Raw genomic sequence first — 12,238 nt, 5'->3', positions numbered from 1 at the left:
TAACCCAAAACCCACATGGTATTAATAGTAGCCTCTATAAATATTTTATGGATAAATCTATAGCATTCTGTACACACTAAATCTAATGAAATGGAAAGACTTAACCTTATGTTTGCATGAATTGCCAGTTTATCAAGATTAATATCATTTCTATCTCCAAATATATCTTGAAATTGCTTGTAATCTCATCAAAAACTGAAAAATGTTTCAATAGCCACTTTATTGAGTTTCCCACTTACACTCTTCCTTACCTCTAATATGTTCACACTACTAAAATATTTTTAAAACATATGTCTGTTTATGCCATTTCATTGCTTTAAAGTATTTGATGAATTTCTATTGTACTTCTAAGTAACTTTCATTTCTTAACATTGTCTTTAAGACTCTTCAAGGGCGGTCTTGCCTTCCTTTCCAATCTCAGAACTTATACTTTCCCCTTGCCTACTGCACTGGTCCCACTAAGGTCTTTATACTTGCTATCTCCAGTTTCCTGTATTGCCCCACCCCTTCACAAATGGCTTCTCTTCACCTTTTAGTTGTCTACTTAATGCCCATTTAAAATTATCTCCTGAAAGGGGCTATTTTTTATTCACCCAAATATAGGTTCCTCTCATTGGTTTTCCTTTCAGTTCATCCCATTAATTTGTCGTTTATTCAGCTATTCCACAAACATTAAGAAATCATCATGGACTACATGCCAGCCTGGGCATTTAGACTATGAGAAAGAAACCACTCTCCTTACCCACAACTACAGTCTTGTGACCTAAACAGTTTTGCAAGCAGATACAATACAGTATAATGGAGGCACACTAACAGTAAACACAGATGTGGAAAATTAAAGTTTCCTTGGAAATTATGTAAAGATCTGTAGAGGAAATGATGTTTCAACTGGATTCTAAATCAGTTGATTAAACTCCACTAGATTGTACAATTAATGAGCAGTGACAGGATAAAACATATTTGAAGGTAGAAGAAAAAACTTAACTACAATAAAAAATCATACACATTTTACAAATTGAAAGGAATTTTTTAACATAATATTTGTTAGCATATTGATATTTTATATACTTAGTTTCTTCCAATTCAAAAGTCTCTTTTAATGTTGTGTTCTTTTTCTTAGTGAAAGGATTTTTTTGAGGGAAATACTGAATAAATTTTTGTTGAAATACACTATATTGCTTCTATCAATGACCCTGAAGTAATACATAATTGACACTTCAGTAGTTGCAATGCTTAAACTAGACAAGTAGTATATTGTATTTGCTGATTAAAAAAAGAGAAGGATACAGTGTAGGTCTAAGTTGTTTTGTGCTCATTTAGTTTTGAGGAGAAAATCATTGATGTAACATATTGTTACCAAAGCACAAAGCCTAGACTGTTGATTCACAGTACATTTTTATTATTGCAAAAGTCATTTTTTTCTAAATAACATTTTAAACGATACATGTATTTTATGTTTATTATTAATTGCTATACACAATAGAAATGGAATACAAAGCTATCCTGGAATGCGATAGGGTTTTTTGTTCTTTTTTTTAATGGTACCTTCATCTTGTTATGCAAATGTTATCTTCTTTTCCCTTAGAAACAAGAAACATATCCAGAAGTTTTACAAAATGATCTCACAGATAGCTAAGGTTAATTTATTTTTCTTTTTATGAAAAATTTGTTAATATTAAAACTCTTTAGTGAAATTCTTAGAACTTATGATTTATTTATTATGTTTGCCAGTTTTTAGATTGGAAGAGAACAGATTATTTTTCTCATTATGTCTATCTCATAAAATTTTTGACGTTGGATCTCTGGCATGGCAATGAAATTTTAGAAGACTATACCCCTTTTTCCAGTCTCTAGATTTTTCTTATTTCCGCTACCTCACTTATAGCTAAAAATACCCATTTTATAATAGACTCTTGTATAAGAAATGGAAATTTTCACATTTGTCTGTGTGTCTGAGAGCACCTAAACATATCTGGTGTATCATCCTATGTATTTGTTGAATGCCCCCAGATCTCAGCACTATAATGAACACTTTGTTTACATTATTTGCCATTATCTACATTACTTACCAATGGCATACTTGACTCCAGAATTTGCATTTAAATAATGTATAAATAATGTTTAATTTGCTCAACACTTTTCAGCTTTTTGTGTTCTTGAAGTTCTTGAAAATGGAATCAAGGATATATGAGTTTTAATTTAGAATACAGAAGGAGAATGTGGTATGGGAAGGATTTAGGTTCCAGACCTGTCCAATAAATCAAAGTGATGTCTAGGGGACTGAGACATAAGTGGGAGTAGCATCCAGGAATCTAAGGCAGCGTACACTAATTTGTCCATGGTTGGTGATATAGAGTTCAACTAGGTGACTACTGGCAGCATTAAGAACTGAGTGGATATTGCAAGGGTCATAATGAAAGAGTGAGTGAGACATGCTGGTTCCCTGAGGAAGGACAGTATGCTGTTGGACCACTAAGAATATCTCAGGAACTTGTTCCACAATGCCCTAACAGCACCGGCCTAAGAACACTGACAGATATTATAATATCCACAGTTATGTTTTCTAAGTAACCATACAATATATAAACAAAGTGTTCAGAAAGATACACAAACTTTTTTTTATATGGCTATTTCTTATTTTAACTTTTATTAAAACAAGTTAACAAAAAAAGTACATCGATAAAAGGTTAGGACTAAAAAGGTGTTTTATGGAAATCAGAAATTATGTCTGAAGTATAGGAATTAGTTATTGATTGAAAGAAAATCTCTATATTTTAAATGTACATGTATAAGTAGGTCAGTTGACCTGGCAATATAAACTGTCAGTCGAAGAGCTTAATTGAATATCTGTGGTGAGAAGTGCTACTACACCAAAAAAAAAAAAACAGGAGTTTGTTGAAAAATCACCTACAAACAAGACTAACATTTTCCTCTGGAATTAGTTTTAAATCTACAAAATTATTTTAAATTAGTTAATATTTCAGGATTTCTCATCATAAAAAGCGGAAAGAAAAAAAGACCTTGAATACGTAACACATTTGTTTTCAGGCAGGTTTCTTTTAAATGTGGATCTAGAGGTGGACATGGGCATCAGAGCTATAAATTCACTCTCAGATAAATGAAATCAATCCCTGACCCCACTGAGTTATTGAGCATTACAAATATAAATAGTAAAAAGCATGCCAAAACTATCATTTTCTTCTTAGAATAGTTGCTAATCCAATGTATACCCAAATTGTAACTTTCCAACAGGTTAATTGGCTATTTTTTAAACTTTACGTACAGCATTTTTTTTAACTTTTCTACGGATCAGCAGCAGCCACCACAAATCTTCCCACACTCCTAACGATTAGCACTTACTGATCTGTTCTACATATCTATAGCTTTACCTAAAATGTCATGTAAATAGGTGTATGTAAATGTCCTTAACAGCTTTTTTCATAGTATTTCAAAACTGGAAACAACCCAATGTATAAATGCAAACTATGTGAATAAGATACACAGCTTTGTAATTGAGCTGTCTTAGATCGTTGAGGAAAAATAATTAGTAGAGTCATAGATCTGTAACTTGCAGAAGAGTTGCCCTTTTATAAAGAATATAGTGAAGTATTCTCAGCACATCTTAACAGCATTAAAAATAAAAGGATGGCAGAAATATATTGATGAGGGTTGAGACCTACTACTCAGAGCTAATTATGTGAGTAAATTATCTTTTTCTTTTCAGTAAAAACCTATGTTCTGTGAAGCTTAATTAAACGTGTCATAATAAACAAGATTAATTGCATCCTGGCTAGGGAGAATTATGGTATCTGAGAAATCACAGATGAATATCAAAATCACAGGACTTTAGGAAAATAATGTCATTAATCAAAATTTATTCCATTAAGATTACTTAGTAAAGAAATATGGTGAACAATTTTTTCTCAAAATCTACATTTATTAGCTAAAATTCAAGTTAACATTACTGGAAAATAGTATTTTCTAAAGTAAAACTGATTCATTCATTTATTAACATCTAATAGCCATCTATTCAACTGAAGACACCATGTTATATCCTAGGATTATAAAGATAAATAAAACTTAAAACACAATTTCTGACTTCAGGTAATTCAGATTATGACCAAGAGATAGAAAAGTACACATAAAAAAGATTGTAACAGGTGAGATATGCTACAATACAGTGATTACTATAGACTTCATGTGATTACGCCACATGTCTCTATCATGAAGAAATTTTTTTAACTCTTCGAATAAGTTATAGCCGTTCCATTCTGCCATACATTTAAGATTCAGCTCTATTACGACATGTATCATTTTATATTATAATAATTGTTTAAATCTTTGTCCACAGTAAAGATTGAATTCTTCAAGGAAATGAACTATAATTTTATTTGTCGCTTAATAAATAAGATCAGATACATACTAATAGCTTTTACAGAAAGAGGGGCATGTATGTGTGGTCCAGATGTAGAATAAAAGGGTGGTCATGTTACCTATAGCTGATATGGAGATTCAAAGACTAGAGAAAACTTAACTAAGAATGGTGCTAAGAAAGAGAAGAAGAGTAATAACATTAGTATCCTATGGCAAATGAATTAACAGGTAATATACATGATTGAAAGAGAGAAGAATTTTTAAAGAGAAATGATATAATCTAGGCAGAGTGAATTTGCGAAGATGATAGGACATCCCTGAGAAACTGTCCAGTCGTGGAAATGCTGATCTTGTTGTGGCCAGGAAAGAAATCTGGCTTAGTGATGTGAATTTCAGTGCCACGATCAAAGAGGTAGTATTGAAATTGTGGAGGACTAGGAAATTACCAAGGAGGAATATCTAAGATGAGTTAAGATTAAGTTCTGAACATCGAGGAATTCAAAGGAATCACAAAGTAGAAAAAGTAAAGGATTCAGAGGACTCCAGTGAAGTTTGCAAAGGGCCTGTAAATACTCATCATTGGTGTATTTCAAGAAAGAAGGGGCGAAAAGATGGGAGGCAGGAATATAGTGCTAATCAAGCTTTGGGACGAATTCCTATGTCCAAATTCTAGCTTCATCATGGGATCTTGGGCATGTCTTTTGGTGTACTTGACCCTCTTTATCTTCATAATGCTTGTCTAGAGTTGTTTGAGGATTAGATAATATTAGAAAAGTAGGACACTTAGTAAGGATTCAATTCATGAATGTCACTGAGTATTGTGAAAGCAATTTCAGTGAAGTATTAAAAGGAAGATCCTGAAATCCAGAAAAAGAAGAGAGAAATAACACTGCACCATTGGAATTTGAAGCAAATTGCTTTTGGATAAAACTAAATTTCTAAGTAGCTCTGAGAAAATCACCTTAGGTTAGAAAACTTAAACCTATATGCATTCAGTCATTATAATTAGTTTTAATATATAATAAAATATATATTAGCCATTATAATTAGTTGACTTTTTTTCATTTTCCTGAATGAGAATGGAAAAAATATATATTTATTTACTATTACTATAAAATCATGACAGATATGGAAGACTATTAGAGTGGGAAGAACTAGAACATAATACCTGTTAAACTCATTTTAGTGATTCTTTTCCTTCAGTATCTTTGGATCCTGGATCATTTGGTAAAATGTTCAGTGCAATAAAACACACAAGAAGGATTAAAAATAAATAACTAAAAGTAACTCTAAACTAGATATGAAAATTAGGAATTAATAGATTTTAGAGTACTGAAAGTATAGAAGATGTGGCCAAAAAGTGAGATTGAAGAATTTTAGATCTTAGAGGTAAAGCAGTTGGAGATGAGAAAATGTAAGGTATTATAAAATTTTCCATGTAAGTGATTCATTTGCTTTCCTCTCAAATCTGTGAGACAGGAAAGTCAGAATGGCAAGTTTAAGTGGACATACTAACTACGCACCTCTAAAAAAGGCTCCAATGGAATACTTTCATTTTATGAATTCATAGTTCTTTCCATTACACTAAGCTAAGTTTGGCAGTTTGTTCTTTATGTCTATATCATTAGGTTTTTTAGATATATTATAATTATTTTTCTATTCAATGGACTGAAACTTTATAACTTATTTCGGAATCCTTTTTATCATTTAACCCCAAATGTACTGTGTTTACTCAAGTCTTTAAGTGGTTTTAAAGCAGTACATAAGTGGTTGTTATGATTCCAATAAGGGTCATTGCATTAACTTTAATTATTGATGCTAGGATTTACAATGATAGGAGCTATTATTAGAAATATTAATGTCTATCTCCTTGCCAGGGGAAGAGTCACTTTTAAAATACTCATTTTAATTTTATTCTTTGAATAGAGAATATATTATGCTAGGTATTTCTTTAAAATTTATTTTTTGTAAGTGTGAGATATTAACCTCCATAATTGCTTTTCTCTTAATCTCAAAATAAGACTTTTTTTCAACATTCATGTTAGCCATTGTCCTAAATAGTATAAATTAAAATAAAAACCACATTATCTGTCCTCAGAAAAATCACAGACTAATGGCCAATTTAGACCTATATTTATAGATTTATTAAACAATGTGCTAAATCTAGTCCTATATGTTCATATGTAGCACTATGGCAGTGCAAATGAGAGCTACCTAATTCATCCTGACAGCAGACAGCAAAAGGGGCTTCTTAAAAGATAAAAGTAAGTATTGGTGAATCAGATAGGCAGAGGGGGAGCTTGATCAAAGGCAGAGGTTGGAAAAAACATGTTGATGAGAACTGAAAGCAGTTCTAAGTCCAAGGGCAGAAAGTGAGGCAGGGCATGTGAAGAGTTTAAGCTGGAGAGGTAGTTTAGGGCCACATAATGGAAATTGATGTCTTTTTAAGGAGCCTGAACTTACTTTAAACTAGTGGTCACTAAAATAGATAGATAGATAGATAGATAGATAGATAGATAGATAGATAGATACAGATATAGATTTATAAAATTAATATATGTGCATTCCTGTGAGAAGTTAGTATATGCATTATGTAGCATATATAGATATAGACGTGATAAAGGAATAATAATTTTTAAATTATGAATGTATAAATTGAGATTCTTATTTGAAAACTACAGAATCTACATTGGCTAATTTAAGGAATTAGAGGATATCAGAAGGCTTTCTGAATTTTGTGGTCTGATTAGAGAGGCAGGCTTTTGCAGGGTCTTAACTAACTATAGCCACAGGGCATCACTGCTTCCTCCACTGGGCACCTCTGACACTTAGACCTGCAGACCAAATAACTTCCAGAGCTGATAGAGAAGAATTGAATGACTCTGCTTCCGTCTTTGCCTGAAGACTGTTTTTCTCATGTGTGAGTCTTTGTGTACATATGATAGACTAGCCTTGTGTTATGTGCCATATCTATCTATAAAGCAGAACGGAAATCTGAGATTTTTGTAGTCTGCCTTAGGAAGGTAGAAATGATAATGTGGGAAATTATTGAAATGAAATTATTGCTAATATGATACTTCATTCTATCATTACCTAATATCTCAATCAAAATACACATGTAGAAAGGGATCACATTAACGATTTCACTATAAATTCAAATTTCAAATATTCTGCTTGATAATTGCTTTTCTAGTTGGTTTCGTATGTGATCTCAACATATTACTATTATTTTGAATTTATGAAGTGACTCATAAACTATATATACCAGAGTGGGAAAAGTATCAGTTCACCATTCCTTTATGGTTTGCTTATGCTTTCATTATGGATATTCTTGTCAACCCATGGATTATTTGCAGGAGGTTTTTTAAGCTACTTATCCATTTTATGAGACTTAGGCATTTGTCACTATCTAATATCTGTGTCCAGTGTTCATGAATTCATTTAATAGAGCATAGGTAAACAGCAGTACATTGCAGTAGACTGGTAACCACTATGCACTGTGGAGCTCCCATTCTCATTCTCCTTCAGACTACCCTGCTCATCCTACTTAACTTTTGCATCATCTGACACATTGACCAAGTGGGAGGGCCCATGTTAGCTTATGCATGAATATTAATATATTGGCATATTTTATTCTTCTTTAGATCAAAAGCAAATATCTTTAAAATTTCAGATTTTTTTTTATACCCCAGTGACTTTTCTGTGTGCCCTGTGGGGCAGGTGCATTCTAGTTTGGAATCTACTGCTTTGGTAAAGAGAAATCTTGGAAGAGTGTTAAGGAGGGGCATGACATGGCCAGATGTGAATTTTCGATCATCGACCCAAGTTTTGCAGATGATGTTGTATTAAGAAAGACTAAAGGCAGGAAGATCAGATAAGTGGTTATTATTTATTGTCCGCACCAGAAATTGTGAGGTATGACAGGAGGGATGATATGACAAAATGAATCTCAATGTTCAAGATTTGGTAAATTAATGGAAGTAGTTATTAAGGTAGGAGAGAGAATGAAGGATGACTTTCTGGTTCCTCACTAAGGCACAGTTTTTGTTTGTTTGTCTTATTTTTGTTTTGGTGCTTTTAAAAAATATACTTAGGAAAAGGGATGAAATTTTAGATGCTATGCAACTCCTACTTATTTCTCAGGGGAAAAAAATAGTCATCAGTAATGTTTTCTTTTCCTGATACCATGCAATATTGTAGCAGTGTTTTTATTCATTTTATAAACATTCCTTAGAACCTTGATCTGATCCAGATGCTAGTTCTTTGCAAATGTCAGATAAGGTTATTTTCAGGTCTGCATTAATTTCTTATTACTATAATTTTCCAAAAATGGAAAGTGAGTAATTTTTCATGAGATTAAAAGACTGTCTTCTCAAAACGTGATGAATATTACGTGGAAACGAGATGACTTGCATTTGTGCATCTTATGTGGAGTTCACTGCTGCTGCATGTCTTGCCTTTAGCTGGGATGACAGCAGTTCAGTGAGCAGTGGTCTCAGCGACACCCTCGATAACATCAGCACTGATGACTTGAACACCACATCCTCTGTCAGCTCTTACTCCAACATCACCATCCCTTCCAGGAAGAGCACTCAGGTGAGAATTGCCTTCTCTCTTTTTCCAGTGCTTCTGCCAGTTTTCTCCCCAAATTATGTTATTTCAGATTTAAATGTAGCACAAGCTCTTAATCTGAAATAATTGCATACACTAAAGCAGCTTATTAATTACAATCTAACCCAGAAAGACTTACATTGCATATCTCTCTTTATAATATTGATATATTTGTTTAAGTCTAGAAATTATTTTATTAGTCTAATTTTGGATCGTTCTTGATTAAGTTTATCTTTGAAATAAATTACTGGATCTCTTGAGGATGGTAAATCAAGAATAGATACCAGATAATTAAGTTTTATCTTGTCTTAGTTTTCCTTGTTAGATTTGACAGAAAATTCCTTCCTCTCTGAAGTGTTTAAAGTGGAGTTTTCTGCACAAATTTATTCTGACATTCTCTCATATGTACAAGTGAGAATTATATGGATAAAATTAATGAAACTTAAATGAGGACACAGATAAAAATGGAAGTCTTTGGAATTCTTTTGAAATATAAATTAGTGCTCTTTTCTTTTTACCATTTAACTGAAAACACATCTCAGTGCCTTATTCATGCTTCATAAAATTTTCTACACAAAGTTTTTCTGTAACATTTTCTTCATAGCTGAAGACAGATTCAGAGAAACGCTCTACAACAGATGACACGTGGGATAGTACTGAGGAGCTGAAAAAAACAGAAGAGGACTTTGACAGCCATGGGGATGGTGGTGGCAGGTGGAAAGGCGTTACCTCAGGACTTCCTGAAGACCCTGAGAAGGCGGGGCAGAAGGCCTCCCTGTCAGTTTCACAGACAGGTTCTTGGAGAAGAGGCATGTCTGCCCAGGGAGGGGCACCACCTCGGCAGAAAGCTGGAACAAGTGCACTCAAGACTCCTGGTAGGCTTGTCTACTCGCAGTTGCTACTCAAAAGTATTTTCATTTATTGTTTCCATTTGATCTTTATTCTCTTTAATAACAGCTTTCTCTTTTCGTTAAATCCTATTCTTCATATGGTTAAATAATTTTTATATGTAAATTTCACACACTTTACCGTATGAGTCCACATGAATATAATAACCTAGGCATTCTCTAGAAAGCACTGGCAGAATTTGGGGGCTATTGAGTGTCTTTATTTTTCCATATGCATTTATGGTAATGTGGAAATAAAATAAGGCTGCTTAATGAAAATAAGATTGCTTTCATTCTGACTTCCTTACAAAAGTTTGGAATATTTATGTTAAGTTTCACTACTAACTCTGAGAGATAAGATCAATTACACTAATCTAATCAATCAGAATGCTATAGATTTGAAACATCATTTGTGAATTAGAATTTGTGAGAGAATTCTAACAAATTGCGCCATCATTATTTTTCTTAAGACTCTTTTCCCATTTTTTAAATAGTGCCTAATTTTAAATAGTACCACCTGAAGTCCTGATGTAACAGGGTATTCAAAAATAATCATCTCACAGATATTCAAATGAATCCTTTTTCTAGTACTTAACTTGATAAGATTAAGTGCTCTCCTTATAAAGGAAAAGAGTTACAAGATACAAAATAATAATAAATAGCAAAATTATGTTTTCATTTATCTCCTTGATTCCTCATCACATTTCTCTAACAGTCATATTTTTGTACATTTTACTCAATATATTATAGGGCATGACTATTTAGATCTAAAAAAATAAATATTTAGATACTAAAGTAATATAAAGATGTATTCACATTTGACACACTGTTTAAAGAAATATTATTATGAATTAAAAATGCACAGGCAAGTAAATTTGTGCATTTCTCATTAATAAGGGAAAACAGATGATGCCAAAGCTTCCGAGAAAGGGAAAACTCCCCTGAAAGGATCATCTCTGCAAAGGTCTCCTTCAGATGCAGGGAAAAGCAGTGGAGATGAGGGGAAAAAGCCCCCCTCAGGCATTGGAAGATCAACTGCCACCAGCTCTTTTGGATTTAAGAAACCAAGTGGAGTAGGGTCATCTACTATGATCACAAGCAGTGGAGCGACCATAACAAGTGGATCAGCAACCCTGGGTAAAATTCCTAAATCTGCTGCCATTGGTGGGAAGTCAAATGCTGGGAGAAAAACCAGTTTGGATGGTTCACAGAATCAGGACGACGTTGTGCTACATGTTAGTTCGAAGACTTCCCTACAGTACCGCAGCTTGCCCCGCCCTTCAAAATCCAGTACCAGTGGCATTCCTGGCCGAGGTGGCCACAGATCCAGTACCAGCAGTATTGATTCCAACGTCAGCAGCAAGTCAGCTGGTGCCACCACCTCGAAACTGAGAGAGCCCACTAAGATTGGGTCAGGGCGTTCAAGTCCCGTCACTGTCAACCAAACAGACAAAGAAAAGGAAAAAGTAGCAGTCTCAGATTCAGAGAGCGTTTCTTTGTCAGGTTCCCCCAAATCCAGCCCCACCTCTGCCAGTGCCTGTGGAACACAAGGGCTCAGGCAGCCAGGATCCAAGTACCCTGACATTGCCTCACCTACGTTTAGAAGGTAAGAATATGTAAAATGATGCTGGGAAAATACAAAATGCTATGTCTTAGGATACATATACATTCTAAGATACATATATCATAGAATCTGTTATTTAGTTTCTGAGTACAGTGAGTTTTAAGAAGCTGATCATATAAATAGCTAGCAAAAAAAAATGGTGCTAGTATTTGGAAATGCTCAAACTTTCCAATTTAACTGTTGTTGTAATATTAGCAATGCAAACGCTATTTATAAGAGACTTAAAAGCAGATAGCAATGCCAAGGGATAGTGAAAAAAATAAAGTAATAGCTTGTAAATTTCCATAAATTTCCATCTCTTTTTCCTACATTTACAAATAAAACAAAACAAAATGGATCTTTATGACTATTGGGATTCATTTCTAATGTTTATTATCTTGCTGACTCTTAATGAGTTGATCATGAATGTAAATGAAGTTGTGTTCCTTGTAACAGATTACATTGCACAGATTTATTCAGTTCTGTAATCGTGACCTATTAATGAAAATCAAGGTACGATATGATTGACAGAATTTGAAAACAACTAAGGAATGGGCTAGGTTTTCTAACTCTTCATCAGTTTTCTTTGACATGACTCTGATAAGAAGCATGACTTGGTTTCTGCTCTGGGACTGTCGTTAGTATTGAATATGTGGAGTTCTCCAAAATATCACTGTTTTTTTTTAAATACAAATATGTTTTAAGTGACAGGAAAATAGATATAGTTAAAGACTTGGGACAAATAGTTAAACCTCTCTAAATC

At 33.4% G+C, this 12,238-nt stretch overlaps 1 protein-coding gene across 7 annotated transcripts in view; it reads left to right on the top strand.

Moving 5' to 3' along the window:
* NAV3 (neuron navigator 3) overlaps positions 1 to 12,238 on the top strand; it is a 718,003-nt gene that overhangs the window by 626,566 nt on the left and 79,199 nt on the right. For all 7 annotated transcript variants that reach the window (XM_036236231.1, XM_036236227.1, XM_036236233.1 and 4 more), the window contains 3 exons: positions 8,838 to 8,970; positions 9,590 to 9,860; positions 10,770 to 11,478. In XM_036236231.1, coding sequence (XP_036092124.1) covers positions 8,838 to 8,970; positions 9,590 to 9,860; positions 10,770 to 11,478 — 1,113 coding nt within the window. The remainder of the gene's footprint in view (positions 1 to 8,837; positions 8,971 to 9,589; positions 9,861 to 10,769; positions 11,479 to 12,238) is intronic.

Source organism: Rousettus aegyptiacus, unplaced genomic scaffold (genome assembly GCF_014176215.1).
Source record: "Rousettus aegyptiacus isolate mRouAeg1 unplaced genomic scaffold, mRouAeg1.p scaffold_m13_p_2, whole genome shotgun sequence".
NCBI classification, from domain to species: Eukaryota; Metazoa; Chordata; class Mammalia; order Chiroptera; family Pteropodidae; genus Rousettus; species Rousettus aegyptiacus.
Note: the sequence above shows the minus strand (reverse complement) of the source record. Positions and strands in the feature narration are given on the sequence as shown.